The 21,475-nt window shown below is 33.1% G+C and overlaps 1 protein-coding gene across 1 annotated transcript in view; it reads left to right on the plus strand.

Moving 5' to 3' along the window:
• Positions 1-21,475, plus strand: part of FSIP2 (fibrous sheath interacting protein 2) — an 83,826-nt gene that overhangs the window by 13,538 nt on the left and 48,813 nt on the right. The window contains exons 9-14 of the mRNA XM_088794168.1: positions 644-733; positions 8,655-8,767; positions 9,576-9,621; positions 10,759-10,865; positions 13,029-13,092; positions 18,462-18,519. Of these exons, the coding sequence (XP_088650294.1) occupies positions 644-733; positions 8,655-8,767; positions 9,576-9,621; positions 10,759-10,865; positions 13,029-13,092; positions 18,462-18,519 (478 nt within the window). The remainder of the gene's footprint in view (positions 1-643; positions 734-8,654; positions 8,768-9,575; positions 9,622-10,758; positions 10,866-13,028; positions 13,093-18,461; positions 18,520-21,475) is intronic.

Here is a 21,475-nt window from a genome sequence, read left to right on the forward strand (position 1 = left end):
CATAAATGAAATTGAATTATACTTCTATAGTAATGTTGTCATCTTCCACAAAGTAGAAGGTTTCCAAGGGAAACGCAGAGAGAATGAGAGAGGAAAGGACTATCAAGTGAATCTGCTCCAGCGGAGAGACAGATCACTCTCACACTTTATATTTCTAATGAAAACCCACTGAGCACACATGCTGTGAGGATCCTCTGCCCTCCTAAATGGTTAGAAACACAACTATAATCACCTCCATCATGAAGGAGGGATATGTGTATGGTTGATTAAGCTAGGCTGTGGGGCACGTCCAAGGACTGCAATAGTACTGTGGGCTGGTGGGTCTCCAGCCAGTAAGCTATGTTGGTTATGCATCCCCACAGAGAGGACATGACATTTTGAGGTGGGTGTAGCGTTTTCTCTCTGCCAGAAGAAAATTCTGTCCCTCCAAGTATATCTTTTAATTTGAAGGTCCAACATTTCATGAGCAATTGTTTTTCTTCCTATTTCACATCTCTCTATCTTCGCCAATACTTCCCCACAATCCACATATAAATTACCATATGACTTAATTCCTCTTGATTTAAGCACAAAAAGATAGTCTATATTGAATAATTGTATCTCACCATTATTAAAAATAAATGTTTTATTACATTTCTTTAAGCTGCTTCTCCAAAGAAGAAAAAGAAGGTGAATGATGATATAAAGATAATTTATCCTTTTGGTGATCAGAAAACAAACAAAGGAGGACATGGTAATGGAATATTATGATAAGAAATACTAAATAGTAATTTAGGAAAAGACTGAGTTTAGATGGCCTTTTTCCTGTGCTCTCTGTTGTCAAATGACTGATTTAATAAGTGATGCTTACTAACAATGATACAACCTTTATTGCTTAAGGAATTTGATCTCTAGTTACTGATTTAGTGTTTTGAGTTTAACATTATATCATCATTATAGAAAAATGAAGCGTCTATTGCTGTTAAATGAACAGTACCTGAAACCCAACAAATTCCAAAATGATGCTCAAAATGATTTCAGAAAACTCTGAAGTGGGTCAGAAATTAAGTGTATTAACTCCAAAGCCACCATGAACCTTACTGAAATATCACTTTACTTATTATTTATCTCATACTGTGTTACTTCACGTTCTCTATTAGAGCTCACAGGATTAGACCAGGAACCCAAATGACACAAAAATCCTCCAAATATCACGCCATCAAAAGTATAAGACTGTTCAAAGTTGATCAATATGAATCTCCTTCGCTAGTAAATTTTCAGGGAAAAATTAAAGTGTAAGAGTTAAATCTCTTTGTCCTTATCAGTTAAAATCTGAAGAAAAAAAGAAAATCTTTCTGAGTATGTCATTTGATTATTCAGTTTCATCAAGACTCAGAAACCTGGGGAAAGAGAGGGTTGCCTTTGCTGAAGCTGTCTTTCACTCTGAGGACCACTCAGGTTGAATTAATTCAACTATAAGCTTTATGGATTCCATTTTTAAAGTTAAGAGATTTTTGTACAGCACACCAATGAGTTCTTACAGCACACACAACGATGACTACACCAGCCCCACATCTATTGAAATGTAGACAGTAAAACTAAAAGCTCAGTCTCTAAAGCAATTACCTCACACAGAATGATTTAAAACTCTAGTGTTTAATGCAGCCCAAACTGGTCTCACCAAAGTCAAAAAATCTCAGTAGTATTGAAAGAAAGGATGGTAGATGGAAGATCGTTTTCAGCCTCACCAATTTACCAATCTGTCTGTGACAACTGTCCAGGAATCATACCTACCCATTTAAGCATAGTTGGGAGACATAGTCTATTAAAAGATGCATTCTGAAACTATATTGATACATATAGGAAAGGGGGTGTGTTCTATCTATATCTACTCTCTAAGAGGGTAGAGTTGTATGTGAGTCATTGCTATCTTTTATTTGAATTTTAGAAATATACAGTGACATCACAAGTTATGTATTATAAGAAGTACCCCTCTTCCCATTCATCAAATTCAAACCTTCCTACTTTCCATTTTATCACTGAACCTTAACTATGAACTTTGACAGGGTCACAGCCTGTTTTTTCTTATGGGCAGTTTGCCCTGCATTTTGCCGCTAGCAACTCTCAAGCAGCTTTCAGAGCCCTGAATTCCCTATTGCCCCTGCTTCTAACCTGACAAGGTTAGAAACTCTGTAAGTTTTCATTCTCAAAAAAATATCCTCAGGTATTTATTTTGGTTTTTAAATGATCTTAAGAGCAAAATGGAATTTTTTGTACAATTGCATGAATTTTAACGTATGTATGGATTTGTGTGACCTTTACTACAATCACATAAGAATAGTTCCAACATACTAAAAATTTCCTTTTGCAAGTCACACCTTCCTCACTCCCACTAATAACCCCAGGTAATCACTGATATGTTCTCCATCATTATAGTTCCCCCCACACCTTGGAGAATGTCTTAGAAATGAAATCATATGATATTTGGCCTTTTGATAATGGCTTATTTTACTTAGCATAATGCCTTTGAAATTCAAGTTATTGAATGTGTTCATAGTTTACTGCTTTTTTATTGCAGACTAGTGTTCCATTATATGTAAGCACCAAGGTTTGATTATGCATTCACCAGTCAAAGAAATTTGTTATTTTTCTAGGTTTTGGTGATTACAGATAGAAAGATTACCAATATTTGTATTCAGCATTTTGTATGAACAAGGACTTATTGGGATCTATGGTAAATGTATGTTAAAGTTTATAAAGAACTGCCCTGTTTTCCAGAGTGGCTATAACATTTTGCATTTCCATCAGTAATGCATGAGAGATCCATTTGCTATGCATCTTTGCAACCATCGGTGTTACCACCAAGTTCTATTTTAGCCATTCTAATAGATGTAGTGCTATCTCACTGTGGTTTTCATTTGTACTTTCCTGATGGCTAATGATGATGAATATCTATTCATATTCTGTTTGCCTGTTGTAAATACTGCTTGGTGAAGTTATATCTTGAAGCTTTTTGATCATTTTTAATAGGGTAGTTTTCTTACTGTTGAGTTTTAGGAGTTATTTGCATATTTAAATACAAGTCTTTTTCAGATATGTGATTTGCAAATATTTTCTCTCAGTCTGTGACTTGCCTTTCTTTTCATTTTGTTCCATTGATTGATCTATGTGTCTATCCCTCATCATTGCCTTGATTACTGTAGCTTTTTGTCTTATATTAGGTATAATTCAACCAACTTTATTTTTTTTTCTTCATCATTTTTATGGCTATTTTAATTCATTTGCCTCTTCCATGTAAATTTCATAATCAGCTTGTCTACAAAAATTATGCTGGGATTTTTGAATAGAGTAAATTAAATAAAAATAGATGAATCTGAGGGGTAAAACGTCTTTACTATACAGAATCTTCCAATCCATAAACATAGTATCTCTGTTTAGTTTGCCCTTAAGTTCTTCCATACACATTTTGTAGTTTTCAGCATAGAGAGCTTGTATATGTTGCATTATGTTTGCACATAAACAGTTCGTTTTTGGTACTATTGTACCTGGTATTGTTAAAACTTGGTTTCCAATTGTCCATGGATATTGTTTTTATGTCTCTTTGTACAGAGTTTTTAGTGGTTGTTCTAGATAACAATGTATTTAGCTTTTCACACTCCATTATGAATAAACATTTTATCTCCTTAAGTGGATGGAATGTGGAAACCTTACCACTGTATAAGACTCCTTATCTCTCTCACCTTTGTTTTGGTTGTATTATGCATTATACCTCTATATATCAAACATCCACTTAGACAGTGTAATAGGTTTTGTTTTAAATAACAAAATAGGGGAAGAATAGTTTTATCATACCTAGTTAAATACTTACATTTCGGTTGTCCTTCAATTTTTGGTGTCCCAGGTTTCTTTCTGTGCTTTCCTCCCTCCCTCCCCCTGCTCCCTCCCTTCCTTTCTTTTTCTTTCTTTCTTCAGTCTATAGGATTTCCCTAACATCTCTTTTAGAACAGATTTTCTGGCACTGAATTATCTTAGTTCTCCTTCCTCTAAGAATAGATTTTACCTTCATTTTTGAAAGATAATCTTTTCACTCGATATATAGAATTGTAAGTTAACAAGGTTTTTTTCACCAGATCTTTAAAAATGTTGTTCCACTTCATTGTGTTCTGAGGAGATATCTGCAGTATTTGAATTCTTGATCTCTGCAAGTCATGTGACAGCTTTCTCTGGTTAAGATTTTTTTTTTTTTGGAAGGAAGCTAGTTTTCAGCAATTTGTTTATGATGTATCTTGGTGTGGAATTCATTGTTTTTGTTTCCCCCCACTTTAGCATTCACTGGGTTTCTTTAAACTGTTTTTATTTTTTGCCAAATTTCCCTTAAGCAGACCTCCTTCCTCCACAAAGAAAACTGCTATCCAAATTTGGTGATTGTCATAACCGTTAATTGTAAAATGTATTTACTACATGAGTGTATATCCTTAAACTATATATATATGTATATATATAATATGTATAGATACCATTATTAAGATACTTTAATGCAACTGATGCAATTGTATCCAGTGACTTGCTTTTTACACTCAGCGTTATGTTTCAGAAGTTTTATCTGTGTACTGTCTGACACTTTACTTCATTCCATTCTTGACCCTATCCCATTATGTAAATATACCACAATTTATACATCTGTTTTTCTGTTGATGAAATTATTATCTATTATTTGAACAATCTTGCACTGAATATTCTTGTACATGTATAATTCCGGGTATTCATCGAAAAGAGATTCTTTAAGGGTTGTATGCCTAGCTATAGGATTTCTCAGCCATTTTCCTCTTCTGAGAAATTATCTTTTGAAATCTCTTGTCCATTTTCCTACTGGGTTGTTTTTCTTATGAATTTGAAAGATGTTTTTAGTCATACTAGACATTCGTTATTATATACATACGTACATATATACATACAGCAAATTTCTTCTGATTTGTGTTTTGCTTCTATTCTATTTTTATTTTCTTAATGTACAGAAGTTCTTAATTCAATGTAATAAAATTTTACATTTTTTTTCCTTTATGGTTTGATATTTTGTTAACATTTATTTGAGGTCAATTTGTATGAGTTCTTTTTGAGATGGCAAAGGTATTAATATTTTGTCTTATTTATGTGGCAAATATTTCCACAGTTTTGTTAACTTTTTAAAGCTTTCCTTATTAAACACTTCAAATGTAAACAAAAAGCAACAGAACCTAAATGTGCTTAGCATTCAACTTAATCAGTGGAGATATTTGTTTTGTCTAGGCCAGGGGTGTCCAAACTGCGGCCCACGGGCCAACTGCGGCCCGCAATCCATTTTTAATTGGCCCGCAGCAAATTCCAAAAATATATTTAGTTTACTTAAATAAACCAGGTGAGGCAATACGTACTTCACCTCGAGTGAGTGGCCCGGCTGTTTGTGTATTTTACCGCATATGGCCCTTGGTGAAAAACGTTGGAAAAAGTTTGGACACCCCTGGTCTAGGCCCTTGAACTCTCCCTGCCCATATTGTTTTAAAGCACTTCCCACTCATAATGTCATTTCGTCCATCAATATGTCAACATGTATCTAAAATATAAGGGTCATTTTTTTTAATCCAGAACCACAATACCATTATCACATTGCACAAATTAGTAATTCTTTAATGTAATCAAATATTTAATCATTATTTAACTTTCCCATATCATGAATGTCACAAAAACATTTTGATGTTACTTTCAACCTACATTGACGCACACTGCAATAGTTTCTTGTCTTTTCAGACTCTTTTACTCTGTAAGTTCTCTTTCCATATATCCCTCTACCTCCCTCTTTTTTTTTTTTTAAATTACAGTTTATTGTTGAAGGAACTGAGTTGCTTCTCCTATTGAGTTCCTCACAGACTGGACTTTTGATGATTGCAGCACATAGAAAAAACTTCTGAAACATAAAGCTGAGTGTAAAAAGCAAGTCACATAAGACTGGATACAATAGCATATCAGTTACATTGAAGTTTCTTAATAATGGTATATATTAAGAATATATATATATATATATATATATATATATATATATATACACACACACACACACACACACACACACACACACCCCTATGTGGTATAGTTATGTACATTATTTCTTCTGTATTTCCTATAAAATATTAGTTAAATACACTTTTAGGTTCAATTTCCTTAGCAAAAGTGATTTATAAATGTTGGTGTGTGTCTCCATTAAGAGGCATGTAATATCTCATTTTTCTCTTTGTAATATTAGCAGCCATTTGTGTTCAAGGCCTAGATCTATTCAATAATTAGGGACTGCAAAACTGGGATATTTTGATTCTATAATTCCTTCATAGATTAGCTGGAATACTTCTATAAAGAGAAACTTCCCCTCAACTACTACTTGGTTACATTGTCACATAGGATACTTAGGAATGGCAGAAAAATACTTAATATTTTACCATCATTTATCAGTTTTTAATAGAATGAATTGGTTCAGTAGCATCTTCCAACAGTGAGCAATTAGTTTTGTTTTGTGCCATTATGGATTCACAGATTCAAATAAATTCGATGTGCTTCAAAACATTGCCGTTCTTGTGTTTATTAATGCTGAAATTGTTACTTCTCTGGCCAGTTGGAGCCGCTTCAGGATAACTCTTTGAGTCCTTTGTGACATAACCCTAGTGTTTTTTAATTGCTTCTTTGCTATCTGGGAAGACAAGAAGATTACCCAAGCTTATCTTGTACACCTTCAATTGCTTCAAACTCTATTGAGTTTTATTGGCATCTTTGAAAAGATATATATATAGAGAGAGATGGACATAGATATAGATATAGATGGACCCTATTTCTGGACATTCTTTTCTGTTTTGTTGATCTATTTGTCTGTCCTTATGTAAATTCTGTATTCTTTTAATTACGATAGGTTTATAACAAGCTTGAAATTTCAAAGTTTGAATTCTCCAACATTTGTTATGCTTCTAGGGTGACTTAGTTATTCTAGCGTCCTTGCATAGCATGCTGGGATTTTATTTGGGTTCACCTTTCATTTCTTGTTCTAGCTGGCTAAGACCTCTAGGATGGCAATGGACAAAATTGTGACTGTGTACTTTCTAATCTCGTTCCAAAACTTAAGGGAAAGGGATCAATATAAATTAGAATATTGGCTCTAGACATTTGAAGAGAACTTTTATCAGAGAAAGGACATAACCTCATATCCCTAGTTCAATAAGAGGTTTTATCATGAATGGGTGTTGAATTTTATATTTTTTTTCCTGCATCTTTGAGATAATCATCTACATTTTCTTATTTTTTCTCTTAATGTGGCGAATTAGTTTGACTTATTTTTTAATGTTAAACCAAGTCTGCATTCGTAGGATAAACTTCACTTATTCATTATGAATTACCTTTATTATACATTATTAGTTTCAGCTAATTTTATTTATAATTTTTATATATTTGTTCATGGGGAATATTGACTGAGATTTTCTTTTCTTGTAATATCATATAATGATTTTGATATCAGCATGATCCTGGTCTCAAAATATGATTTGGAAGAGGCATTCACTCCTCTTCAATTTTTTTGGAAAATTTTCTGTAGAATTAGTTTAATTTCTTCTTAGATATTTGGTATAATTCCAAAGTCAAGTCATTTGAGACTGGAGTTTTCTCTGAGGAAAAGTTTTCAATTACATATTTAATTTATTTAATACATATCAGGGTTTTCATAGTATTTATTTATTCGTGAATGAGATTAGGTAGTTTGTGTTGTTCTTGAAATTTGTCCCTGGCATTTATTTATTTTTTTAAATTATTGCCCATTTTTCATAATATTCCTTTACTATCATTTTTAGTATTATTTATAAACTCTGTTGTATTGTTATCTCTAATTCTCCTGATGCTAAAAATTTGTGTCTTCTCTTTTTCCTGATCTGGTTTATCAGCTATTTTGTTTTCTCTCTTGTTTTTCTACTTCTTTGATTTTTCACTTTGCTCTTTACCATTTCCCTTCTTCTGCTTACTAAGTATGGACAATATGTGGAAGAATTGAAATGCCAATGCACTGCTGAATGGTATGTAAAATGGTAAAACCACTTTGAAAAACAGTTTGTCATTAAACACATATTTACCATATGATCTAGTAATTCCACTACTTGGTATTTACCCAATAGAAATGAAAAAAAAAAATATGTTCACACAAACACTTGTGCATGAATGTTAATAAAGGTTTAGTTCCAAGAGGCAAAACCCAGAAACAACCCAAATACAGGTGAGTGGATAAATAATTGGGTCATATCCATACCATGGGATACTTCTTAGAAATAAAAAAGAAACAAATTATTAATGCATGCAACATTGAGTAAAAGAAGCCAAGAGTTCATACTATATGATTCTATTCATATAAAATTCAAAGACATTCAAGCTAATCTTGTGTGAGAGGTAGACAGCAGTTTGTCAGGGGGTGAGAGGAGAGGGATGGATGGATTACAAAGGTGGATGATAAAACTTTTGAGGGTGATAGTGTTATTTTGATTGCAGTGATGGTTTCACAGTTGTAGACATTTTAAAACTATTCAATTTAAATGAGTACAGTTTATTGTATTTCAGTTATACTTCAATAAGTTGTTTGTTTAAAAAACACACAGTGTATCTCTTTCATTTATTTTTAGAATCTGCAGCAAATGCTATTCATCAATGTCTAAGTAGTTCAAAGAATGCCAAAAACTCAGCAGCTCCAGTTGTTTTTCAGTCAGATGCACGACATAATAGTACTGAAGAAAAGGTATAAAGTTGTCTCAAACTTTTGTATGGTGATTATTAATTTATCTAGTTAACTTTCACTTCCATAAATTGTCTCCTTCACTACTATCATGGTACTTATTGGTTAGGGATATCGGGGTCTATTCATGAGACCTGGTCCCTTTCCCTGAAGTGTGGAGTTACCTCTGTGCTACACTCACTATGTAATTTAGCAGAAACCAGTCCAAGCAAATATTTAATAATTATAATGATATTAATACCTAATATTTATTGAGCATCTACTGTTGGCCAACCCCTGTGGTAAGCCAGAGGAAAGGAAAAATGAGGAAATTAAGTCACATAGGATACCAAGATGAATAAGCCATAATCACTTGAGGACTCATTGTCTAGTGGGCCACATAGACACAGTAAAATGTTATTACAATCAAAAGCGGGTCTGGGGTGATAAATTCTGAGTCTAAGCAATGCATTCATTAAGTATTAGATTGGATTGTAATTGGTTGGATTGTATTTCCCTGAGACAAATTGTATGACTCTAAATTTTTAAGACAACCATTGAATGGATTCTATGATTTAAACAAAATATGGAACGGGAGGAACAAACTTATGCATTGCTACATATTGAACTCAATTTTGAACTAGTTAAATTTGAGATCCCTGTGAAAGATAGCATATGATGTTAGTAAGATGTATTCTCCCTGAGACAATTTTCATGAGATAGTGAGGGGATAAAGGGGGAAAAAATCTTTATTTGGGTGATAGAAAGCAAAATCTTTTTCAGAAGTACTGTTACTCATGAATGCTTTTCTCTTTAATGTTGTACCATATAGAAATATGGAGTGATACATAAAAAATCAAGTACTGACAATGATAGAGGTAAGAAAATGAAAAATATAATTCTTTTATTATTTAAGTACATAATTATGGCTTCATTATATAGGTTTCCAAGGTATTTGTTCTACCTGATTATAAAAAATTATGGTTGTTTAGAAAATAAAGTATGATATAAATTTGTTTATGCATATAGATGTTATAATTAGCCCAAATATTTGAGTGATTGCTTGATGAGTATGGCTTTTGAAGTTTGCAAACTGGGAAAAGTTAGGGTCCCTGCTGTGGTTATTTATAAAGATAGCTAAAGTAAGTTACTGACATATTGTGGTGTAGTAGGTTATGGTACTGAGCCAAGAAGTTCCCTATGGGCTCTGCTGCCATCAATTTCCCATGGACAATACATCCTATTTCCTATGTAGCCTTGAGCAGAACGTACATTGACTAAGTTTTTATGTGCCTTGTTAGGGTTCCAGAGTCAATTAAGATCCACCCTACATATACACATTATTCAGTGGTCATTCAAATTCAATGTAAAATCAAATTAATCATCTTCTTGATCCTTCTATTTCCCCCAGGAACAAAACCTGAGTTATCTTTGACTCCCTCTTTCTTGTGTTCTGCATTCCAACGTAGCCACTTTCTGCCTAATCTATCTCCTTAACTTATCTTGCCCTCTCTGCTTTTCCATGCCCACAGCTTCTGCCCTTGTTTCCTCCATCCTCTTCTATTTCAGTACCCTTCCTCCAGTTTTGTCCTCCTGTTTTGAATCCACCGTACGTTTACTGTGAAAGCAATCTCCCTAAACATAGCTTTGGTTATTCCCCTATTCGAGTCATTACTGGTTTTCCACTGCAGACTGAATGAAATGCAAACAGTTAATTCAGGCCATGGTCTGAGGTTAGTTACAGGGATTAAGCTGCCATAATATTAAGTGGATTAAGATCAGAGGTTAAGGATTTCAGACTTGTCCTTGAGAGTAATAGTGAACCACTGAAAACTTGTGAATATCAAAAAGGTCATAGTATTCTTTCAGGTACTTCCTCAACGCAAATCCATTATTATGGTAATCCAGTGATTGTGGACTCTCAGCAGAGAGAACACTGGGTCAATTCATTAATATTCACCCTCGTTCCAGCAATATTATCTTCTCATATTTAAACTTATCTCTTCTTCCTGTAGGAGCTACATACATCTCAGCTAAAGATTCAATTATATCAGCTCAAACTTCACCCACAAGAAATATTCCCAGATCTTCACAGTCTCATTTGGGTCCTACAAAGCATGAGGTATATAATATTGTTTTTTGCCCCAAATGCAAACAGAATAGATGAGGTACCATCTTATGGTACCTCATCATCATTGGTATAACAAATTTTCATTCATAAAGTGAACATACAGAATAGCTTTATTCCCTGAAATTAATCATGCCATAATAAAATTTTAATAGCCTTAGGGTAGTCTTCCTAAATATAGGCTATCATGATAGTTCACAGTATGTACCTTCAGCCTTAAGAGGAAGTATCAAATTGGATTTATTTGATTGGGCTTTGACTAGTACTGATGGATTGTTCAGGGACAGCCATACTATCTCTCCCCATTCCCTTCTGACCTGTGACCAGTTAACTGCTGGTGAAAAGTTACCAGCAAAGATTCAGGGTTCAGCTGCTGGATGTAACAATTTTTTCTCTATGGCTTGCCAACTTATTATTATAGAAGTCAAAATCACATCTTCAATTCTATTAGTAGCAGTGTTAATTGGTTCAACTATGCTAAAGAGTTAACATGGTTTGAAAGAGATTTCAATAAACTGAAAATTTACTAAATTCTTTCCAAATGAATTATACCCTAATCTAATTGATTAGGGTAAAAAGTGGCATTTTCTGTGATCCCTAATTCATAATATATGGCAGACTACATTATGCATAACTCCTAAAATGTAGTATGTGTACCATAATATGCTTATTTGCAGTGGAGTTTTATTACAAATAAACATTTTACAGATCAATGTTCTATGTCAATATCTACATTAAGTGTGATGAGTCAGGAAAAGATTTCTTAACAACTTTAACATTTGAAGTTGTCATATTGTCCAATAGATTTCAAAGGTTATGTCCTCTACTGAAAAAAAAAAAGGAAAATAATAAACTGCTTAAAAAACAGTGCCTAAATTTTATTATTGACCTTTTTTGGGTAATGAGTATATTAAATCCGCCACCCACATTGATCTCAAATGAGTATCATATGTCCACAAGTATCTAATTTATTATGAGAAATAGCTTTTTATTATAAGTAATCATCCTGTTTTCAACATTTTCTATATAGGCTTCCTCGGTCATAAAATGTATTTGTGGTGGCTCATGTTTGTCTCTCAGACCTAGGAAGAAAAGAAATCTTCTTGCCCTGGATTTACCTCTCTGAGCAGGTCGAGTTCTCAGACAGGTCTAGAGAACTACATCCTTATGTATTCAGGAAACCTGTTCTCTGCCTTCAGTCTCTGCCTAAACTTTTCTATATTGTTAGCTTTGTTAAAAAAACACACCTATGCTTTTGTTTTATTGAGTTGAATAACTTCCTTCCTCATCAGTGCAGTTACTTTTGGAATACCAGTGAATACTATCATGCAGAAAAATGTTAACGTAGGAGGCTTGAGACTGCTGTCTTTAAAAGGGCCTGCTTGCAAGGTTGTCCTTTGGCCAGTGTTTGGGAACTTGGCTTTTCTAACATTTCCCAACAGATATGGAATTTTTCCTAACTGAATGGGTGGTACACTATACCTAGACACTGAGAACAATTTTTGCGGAATTCTGATTTTCTTTTGGGAAGCTGGAATCTGGCAATGCTTTGAGGCTGTCTTCACGAGCAGCCTTCAGTACAAACCTTGAGTGCTAAGTTCTGCCCAGGATTTCCCTGGGCAGACACATAGCACACATGTTCCTGCATTTCTGATTGCTGCAGAAAAGAGCATGCTCAGGCATGTTCTCTCACAGGAGAGGGAGAACATCAGGAAGACTATACATGGATCTTTCCAGACTCAGCCTAGGTCTTTTCTCTTTACTTATCCTATAGTGTATCTTTTTATTGTAATAAATCTTAGATGTGAGTAAAAATATATTCTGAGTCCCATGAGTCTTAACCAACCACCAAATGTGTAGGTGGTCTTATGGACCTCCTATGACACAATGATGAAAATTTGAATTCTGTAAATGATAGGTGTATTATAAAATCACAAAATGTATGTACTTCTTAAAAATTGACAATTAAGGGAAGTTCTCAAAATCTGAAATTTCTGTATTTCAAATTTATATATATGTATATATGTGTGTGTGTGTGTGTGTGTGTATATATATATATATATATATATATATATATATATATATATATATAGTTTTTTTTCAAACTCTCGATAAAAAGACCTTAAAAATGTTTGTTTTGTTGTTTGGATTATACAGAAGGAGCTAAATGCTGTTTGGAGTGAAAGACAAAACAAACGATCAAACTACATCTGTGAGTCAGGTAAATATCAGCAATAGCTACTGAGTAAATTATGCAATATTTTAATTCATTCTTTCAACTAGCATTTATTGAACTCCTGCTTCATGGCGGGTATGGTGCTAAATATTGAATGAAGAAAACCAACGGTTCTTATCCAGGGCTATTACAGTGAAGTGAGGAGACGGTCATGCCAATAACCACAACCCGGTATTAATAGAGACAGTAGATGTGTAAACAAATCAGAGCAAGACTATGCTTAGGTCTGCCTAGAGTAGTCAGGCAAGCCTTATGAAAGAAACATACTTGAAACATACATCAAAAAATGAGAAGGAATTTTATGTTTTCATTTGAGAAAGTTGACACTTTTAATGTTAATTGTTCTCTTTCTTTGAACATTGAATGCCTTTCCATTTGTCATAAGTATTGTTTCAGAATGTATATATGACAGATACAACATGTAGATAAATATATGTGACACATACGTTCTGGAATGCTATATCATTAATATATTCAGATACCATATATGTGTGGATCTGTTTCTGATTTCTGTATTCTGTTCCAAAAGACCAGTTTGTCTGTCATTGTGCTAGTATCACACTCTTGAGCCTTCATAAGACTTTGAGATCAACAAAGGAAAAAAAAACTCACACTCTCTGCCCCACCTGCCCACTCCTACCACTTTCTTGTTCTTTTCTGGGAGTGCCTTGGCTAATTCTCACCTTACTTTCCTCCAAATAAATTTGAAATTGATCTCTCTCTCTCTCTCTCTCTCTCTCTCTCTCTCTCTCTCTCTCTCTCTCTCTCACACACACACACACACACACACACACACACACACACACACATCTGAGCTGTTGTTTGAAATTGCAATGAAACTATCGATCAATATAGGGAGAATAGGTATCTTTAGACTACTGATTCTCCCCATTAATGTAAATGATCTGTCACTCTATTTAATGGAAATTACATTTCTTTACTTTGTTTTAAGTTTAGTAATTTTCTCCAGATAGCTCTTATACATTTTTTGTTAGATTTATTTCTAGGTACTTAATTAATACTTCTGTTGTTATTTAAAATCGTACAATATCTAACTGCTTGTTGCTTATAGAAATGTAATTGATTTCTGTATTATGATTATGTGTCCAGCAACCTTTCCAAATTCTCTAATTAATTCTTCTTCCTTATCTGTTGATTCTCGTTTTTTAATATAATCATATCATCTACAAATAATGAAAGCTTTGTTAATTTCCTTTGTAATCTTATAGTTTTAAATTATTTCTGGAACTCTTCCCATTCCCAGGGCCTTCATAGAAATGGCAAATAAAGTGATGAAAGTGGACTTTCTGTCTTCTTTCTGATTTTAAAAAACATATCTTAAAATTATTCACCATAAAATGATGTCGACTGTAATATCTTGGTATATAACATTGCCAGGTTAAGGAAATACCCTTCTGTTTGCAATTTACTAAGATTTTTTTTTTTTTTTATCAGGGAATGTTGACTTTTTAAAAATGTATTCTATGTATCTGTTTACTCATTTTTTTGTTGTTAGAGCAATGATGAATTGCTTGATTAAATTATTTCTATGTATCATGTATTGTTTTCCTCATATACTTTTAGATTAGGTTTTCTAGTAATTTTTTAGTATTTTATTATCTAGGTTCTTGAGAGAAGTTGGGCTGCAATATTCCCTGCTCATAGTATCCTGGTCTGGTTTTCTTGTCAAGATGACAATAGCTTCATGAGTTGCGCTGCCTCTTTTATTATTTTATGGAAATTTCTAGAGTTGGAATTATATATTCCTTAAATGTTTGGTAGAAATCACTGGCAAAATATTTAAGCTGGTCCTAGGTCTCTTAGTAAACAAAAAATTTAAACTACAGATTTCATTACATTAGTGATTCAGAACTGTTCATATTTTCTATTTATTTTCAAGTTTTTATCAAGTTACACTTTTCTTGTAAATTTATTCAATTTTTCTAAATTTTCAAATTTATTGGCATAAAGTCATCATATATCCTATCCATACAGATCAGATGATTGCAAGGCAGTATGCCTAATGGGTAAGAACATATACTCTGACCCCAGACTAGCTAAATTGAATCCATACTCCAACACTTAAAATTTATGTTTTGCCAATTTATTTAATTTTGTTCTTTAGTTTTCCAACTATAAAATGAGAATAATAGTACATAGTTCATAAGATTACTATAGCAATTCAATATGTTAATATTTGTAAAGTGCTTAGAACAATGTGTGACAATTGGTGATATGTATGAGTTTTAAATGTCCTGCAACACTTGCTGTGCAACATTTTCATTATTTTCTAAATCATATCTAAATTCCATCTTCTTATTTTGTATTCATGAACTAGTTTTTAAATTTTAAGCATTCTGGACTTCTAGTTTTATTTTTGTGATTGATTTCTAATTTAATTGCTTTATGGACTGAGAGCACAGTCTTTATACTCTAATAAAGAAAGCAATTTATGAAGAATTGCTTTATTGGCTTAGCACACATGATGATTTTTTTTTTAATGTTCTGGGTGGTTGAAAACAATGTTGTCAATTGGGGGTTCAATGTTCTAAAAATTCCCATTCAATCAAGATGTTTAATTGTGCATTTCTATTATTTTATATACTTAATTTTTTAAAAATCTTTATTCTAAAAATTATTGGACATGATAAGATAGTTCTCAACTCCTCCATGTTGTTCTGTCCATTATTGCTTTTAATTTGTTGATCTGGGTTATTAGACATATCCAAGCTTATCCTGGTGAATTGGATCTTATTACGTATTATACAGTGCCCTTTATTGTAAATGATGTTTATGTCTTAAATTTAAAATGTTTGATAATATAGCTATATCAGCTTTCAATCATAATGTCTTTATATGCTTAGATGTGTCTCCTGTAAACACTCTTCCCCTAGATTTTGCTTTAGTTTTATTAACTCTTACAATTTACTACTTTTAACTGAATTTTAGCCACTTATATTTATGTTAATTATAAATTTTTGGAAGATTTTTTTACTGCCTTATTTGTACTTTCAGTTTGTCCTTCTTTTTAGTATTTTATTCTTTTCTTGCTTTTAGAGTATTAAAGTTATTTTTTAATTCAGTTTTCCTTCTACTGGTTTAGAAATTGTATACTATATATTTCTTTTGACAATTACACTTAAATTTGAACATAGATACTTAAAGTAAAAGTCAGAGTTAGAATAATTTAATCATTATATCATATTTAACCAATAATTTAGTTTTGAATTTTTACTAGTTAAATTACGTTTTCTATTTTTTATCCAAATTTTATTTATATTTACCCACGTGTTTACCATGTTTTGTTTACCAGTCCTTTTTGCATTTTATGTTATAGAATAACTTTCATTCTTCCTGAATTACATCCATTCTTTAGAAATATCATTAATGAATGCATTTTGGGAGTAAACGCTCAAATTTTATTTGATAAAAACTGTATTTTACCCATGTTCTGGGATATAATTATGGCTGGGTTTAAAGTTCTTGGAGACAGTTATTTTTTCTTAGCACTTCTTTTTTTTTTTTTCTATCAAGAATACTTTTTATTATACAGGTGTCATATACACAATAATTATTTAGGGAATGTTTCCAGGCACAGAGTTCAATTCTGAAATTCCACGTCACCCACACACACTGTACTGTGTACTGATCTTCAGCTGAACCCCATAGGAATGAGACACTAATTATTGCTTTTTGAACAGAGTTTCAATTAAATAATTTCGTGTCAAGAAGAGGTCCCAGGACCCTCTTAATTCTTCATACCCTGTGTATCTGTCAGCCTTTATGCCACTTTAAAGTATGTCTTGCCATGACTCTTCTTCCTCTATCCATGCTAAAACTAAGACATAGTTTATTTGTACTGCTACCTCTGTGGCATGCCTTTTTCTAGACTACTCTTTCTCAGAAGATGTAGCTCTTTGGGTCCCAGTATATTTTTAGGGGCTCTTTGTTTTAATTCCCCATTTTGTTTACCCTTGATATCCTGTTTTAAATCCTCTAATCTGCTATTAAATGTGTAGTTATGGCCAATACTCATAGCACAGACATCAGCTTTAATACTGCTTACCACTCCAGATTTGTGTTCCCCCAAATTTTTTATTCTCAAGGATTTCCCTTTCCTTCTTGATAGCTTAGCTATTTTTAAGAGGATGGTTGTAATGTTTTATACATAATTCTAGGCAATTTTTTTAGACTATTCATTGCAGCTTATTATTAGAAACTGTAGAAGAGGTTTTTGTTTGTTTTATATTGTGCTTTTAAAACAGTATTGTTTTCATGATTAATTTCTCAGGTCAGTGCACTCTTAATTCCCATTACTTCTTCTCCAAAACTGGACACACACAAAAACATATCTACAAAAACAAACTCAGAAAGGTTCATAGGATTTAAGTAAGAATTTTTATACACATCATGTGTACCTATTTTTCATTCATTTATTGGAAGAAACAAGAGTAAACATTTAAACTTGACTTTGAATTGGCTCTAATTACTAATACTACTTTCTGTAACCAGGACATTCTTTCTGTCTGAAACTTGTATTCATTGTATATTTGCATAATTGACGTACACGAATCCAGTGTGCCTATAGAGATGTTCTGCACAAAGACTCCGTGTGTCATCTGCATCCCGAGTAGTTACTAAAATCCAGGAATGGAGTCTTGTTGACAATATTTAAGTGGGAAAAGACTGACAGACAAACCAATGAATAAATGTTGAGGAAACATATTAATTAAATCATGCATTCAACAAATAAACCATTTTAAATTATGCATTCAACAAATAAATCACATTACATAATATGTGTTTAGTGGTAAGTTTATATCATAGTCTGAGAGACAGAAGAGTAAACTCTTAATTACAATATAGCATTATGAGTTTTACAATAGAAACATACAGAATAGGTAAGGAGAAATAGAGAAGGATATTTACTTACTTAGGCAAGTTGCAAGGAAAGCTTTTTAGAGGACTTAACACAAGCTGAATGAGACCTGAAACATCAGAAGTTAAAAGCAGGAACGAGGTGCTCCAGACAAAGGAAATGGCAAAAACAAGAGCCCAGAGGCATTGAAAACATGGTATATGTAGATTATAAGTCATTCTGTGTGTCTGGACCATAGAACCCATCTGAAAGAATAGCCAGAGAAGACCCTGGGTAGGTAGGTAAGAGCATCAGATTGTATGGTATGTTTTATGCCTTGCTTAAGAATTAAGACTTCGTGGTAGAGTCTCTGGAGACTTTTAAGCAAGGCAGTGACAACAGAGAATGAAGACCTACTAGAGGATATTAATGACAACTTGACAAGTTGCTGGGGAAGGATACAAACTAATTATAATTTTCTTTTCCTGATAAATAGGACTTCAGGCTCCTGCCACAGCCCAGGGAATTTTCCCTTCTCATATTTTCTCAAATACGTAAGTATCTAAGGAAATTAATGTGTAATTATAAACTAATATTTTAATAATTACATGAGTTCTATTCAATAGTAAATGATTATGTGGGATCCTTCATTCTTGTAGTTCTACCTGGAATTAGTGAAAATTCTGTCTTTTGCAAACTCTCACCACTAGGTTTCAGCTGTAAGAATAGACAAAGTAAATGTGTTCTTCCTTGTCTATTTCCTTATCCTACTGTGGTTCTATACTTCCCCTACATTCAAAGTCGTTATGCCACTTTCAAGCATGTCCTACTGTGACCTCTCCTCTTCAGGTGTCTTTTCAGGAACTGAAATTGTCCCTTTGCCTTTCTCCGCTTTGCAACTTATACCATTCCTTAGGCTTTTTGAGATTGTTGACTTCCTAAGGATGGTAAATGAGGTTACTGTAAGTATTGATAATCAGTTATTCCTCTCTTAAAGGGTATTTGCAGTATAATCCAAAATAATAATCTCTAATGGTAGAAATTACAAGTCTTTAGGAAAAAAAAATTTTGGGGTCTGAGGGAATTTCATTCCTCAAACCTTGGTGGTCACCTATTCTGTTGATATTTATGTATGGTTTTCTCAACTTTAAATAAGATAGACTATTATTTTAGACCTAAAACCATCACCTTTAAAAAAAATTAATCCACAAAATAAGGTCCAGGATAGATTTTACAAAACCCAAATTTCTATGAAAATGGGTAAAGTTAAGTGGTATAGGGTGGTAAAAGGGTTGACATATTCAGACCAAGTTTCTCTGGAGGAAGGAGCTTGACTTTAGGACAAATGGATGTCAATTTGACTGACTTACTGAGAGTTCACAGAACACATAGCATTGTAATACATGCAGAAGGAAGGAAACTGAGTAGTCTAGTTGAAAGCAACAGAACAAGGTGGGAGAATGGTGAGTATGAGTACAAAATGACCATTTTTTAATTTAATACATTTTTATTAGCGAAAATATAAATATCTGCCTCTGTATATAAAAAAAGAGAGGGCTCATATTAAAGTCTTAATTCCTGCCTCTTAATTCTCCCCACCCAAGATTACTGAGTCACTTGAATATTTCATAGCAAATACTTTGGATACTCTTTCATGAAAAAGCTTGGCTCAGCCAAAATGAAAAACTCTATGCATGATTTGGAGCTTCCCCATCACTCCCTCCCAAATTCATAGGAATAAAATACTTTTAGCTGCACCCACCCAGCCTAACATCGGGTCAGACTACAAACAAAACACAGTTAATACTTCCTAGTATGACTCTGTCCATCAGACACATGTCACATTCTTCTTCTAATTTAACTCCAGTTGTCATAAGACTTTACAGTGGAATCATCACATCTGTTCTACCACCCACCTCCTGCTCCCCTGTTGCTTAATTCTAATTTTTCCTAATGTTAATATAAAAGACATATACAGAATGCTTTATCAAATAGACATGGAAATTCATGACCAAGAGAATGAAGATAAAGCAAATATGATAGCACTGGGAGTAAACCGAGTTGCAAAAATTAAGCATTGTACTTTGATAATGAGTAAGTGTGTATTATTGGGATGGAAGATGTAAGGAGAAACAGAGTAAAGAAGACAATAAATCGGCTGCCCTGCAGACTATGGTAAGAAATTCAAAGTTTATGTATTGGGTAACATTAATAAATTGTCATTTACTGACATGATTTGGAGGGGAATGTTATGGTCCAGTTAGCATATATGATGGATAACTGTGGCAGCAATATATATAAAAAAATTCAAAGGCAAGAAACTAGGAACCAGTTCTAGAAGTCTACTAGTCGCCTGCACAAAGACATTATTTTAGACTAAAGAATAATCCCAGTCCAAAAGACTTTAAATGGGAATTTATTTATCAAACATTTAATAAGAACCTACTATGGTAGCTTCTAGATATTAGGCAGCCACCCCAATGAACAGATATGCTCCTGGAATGGTGAGGTGTGGTTTTTCAAGGACACTGTGTTGCTGGAGAAAGGGGTTGGAAATACGGAAAGTTAAAAATAACACAAAGCTAACTGCTCATAGCTAGATCAGCCATTTTTCTTGAATACACAATTTTCTGGAATGCTGAAAGCCTTCAGTTAATTTTCAGAGTTCTGAAACTATAAAAAAATTATTATAAAAACATTTACTATAAAATTATGAAAAAATTTTTTTTTCCAGTTTACCCATTACTTTTATGGAGGTGTACATTTTTCAGAGCTCCTTACTCTGTCATTTCTACTGACATTCTTTATCTGGTTATTACACTTGTTTTTTAGTGGTCCTCACTGAAGCTTTCTCAGTCATTTGGTTAATTTTATTCTTAGGTCTTTGCTCTTCGTTTGGATCTATATGCATGTCTTTGGGGCAGAAAGCCTGTTGGGGACAGTTTTCCATCAATACAGTGGACTCCTTGAGTTCAATTTGGTGCCTACAGTATAATGTGAAGAAAATAGAAAAATGAATATGGGAGATAGTTTGCAGGATCTGAAAGAAGAAAACCATGCTTGGGTTAAGCTAAGAAACCATATACTGTAAAAAATAAATGAGTCAAAGATCGTGAACATGTCACCTACATCAGCTGTCATGCTCCAGGTTCCATATTGCACAAAGATACTAATCTAATTATGGACTGTTGCTAACAAGCCCAATTTCTGATCTGAAACCAGTGAGGTTTTCTTTTTCTGCCAAGATGAAGGATATAATTCTCAGCCTTGACATTTCTCATAATTTTAGGCTTTGGGAAAATCAAATTTCATAATGTAAAGTACAGGCCTGAAAAAATTAAAGAGTCAATTTTCTTTTAAGAACACAGGAAGAAGAGAAGAAAGGGCCTATGTGGAAATATATGAAAAATAATTATCATATATCTGAAACGTGTGAAAATAAACCAGAACTACAGTCTTAGATCATATCTCAGTATTTGTTTTGTTATTCTATAATTTTCATTCTTGAGT

This window comes from Rhinolophus sinicus, chromosome 17, assembly GCF_057876585.1.
Source record: "Rhinolophus sinicus isolate RSI-liver-muscle chromosome 17, RSI-T2T, whole genome shotgun sequence".
NCBI lineage: Eukaryota > Metazoa > Chordata > Mammalia > Chiroptera > Rhinolophidae > Rhinolophus > Rhinolophus sinicus.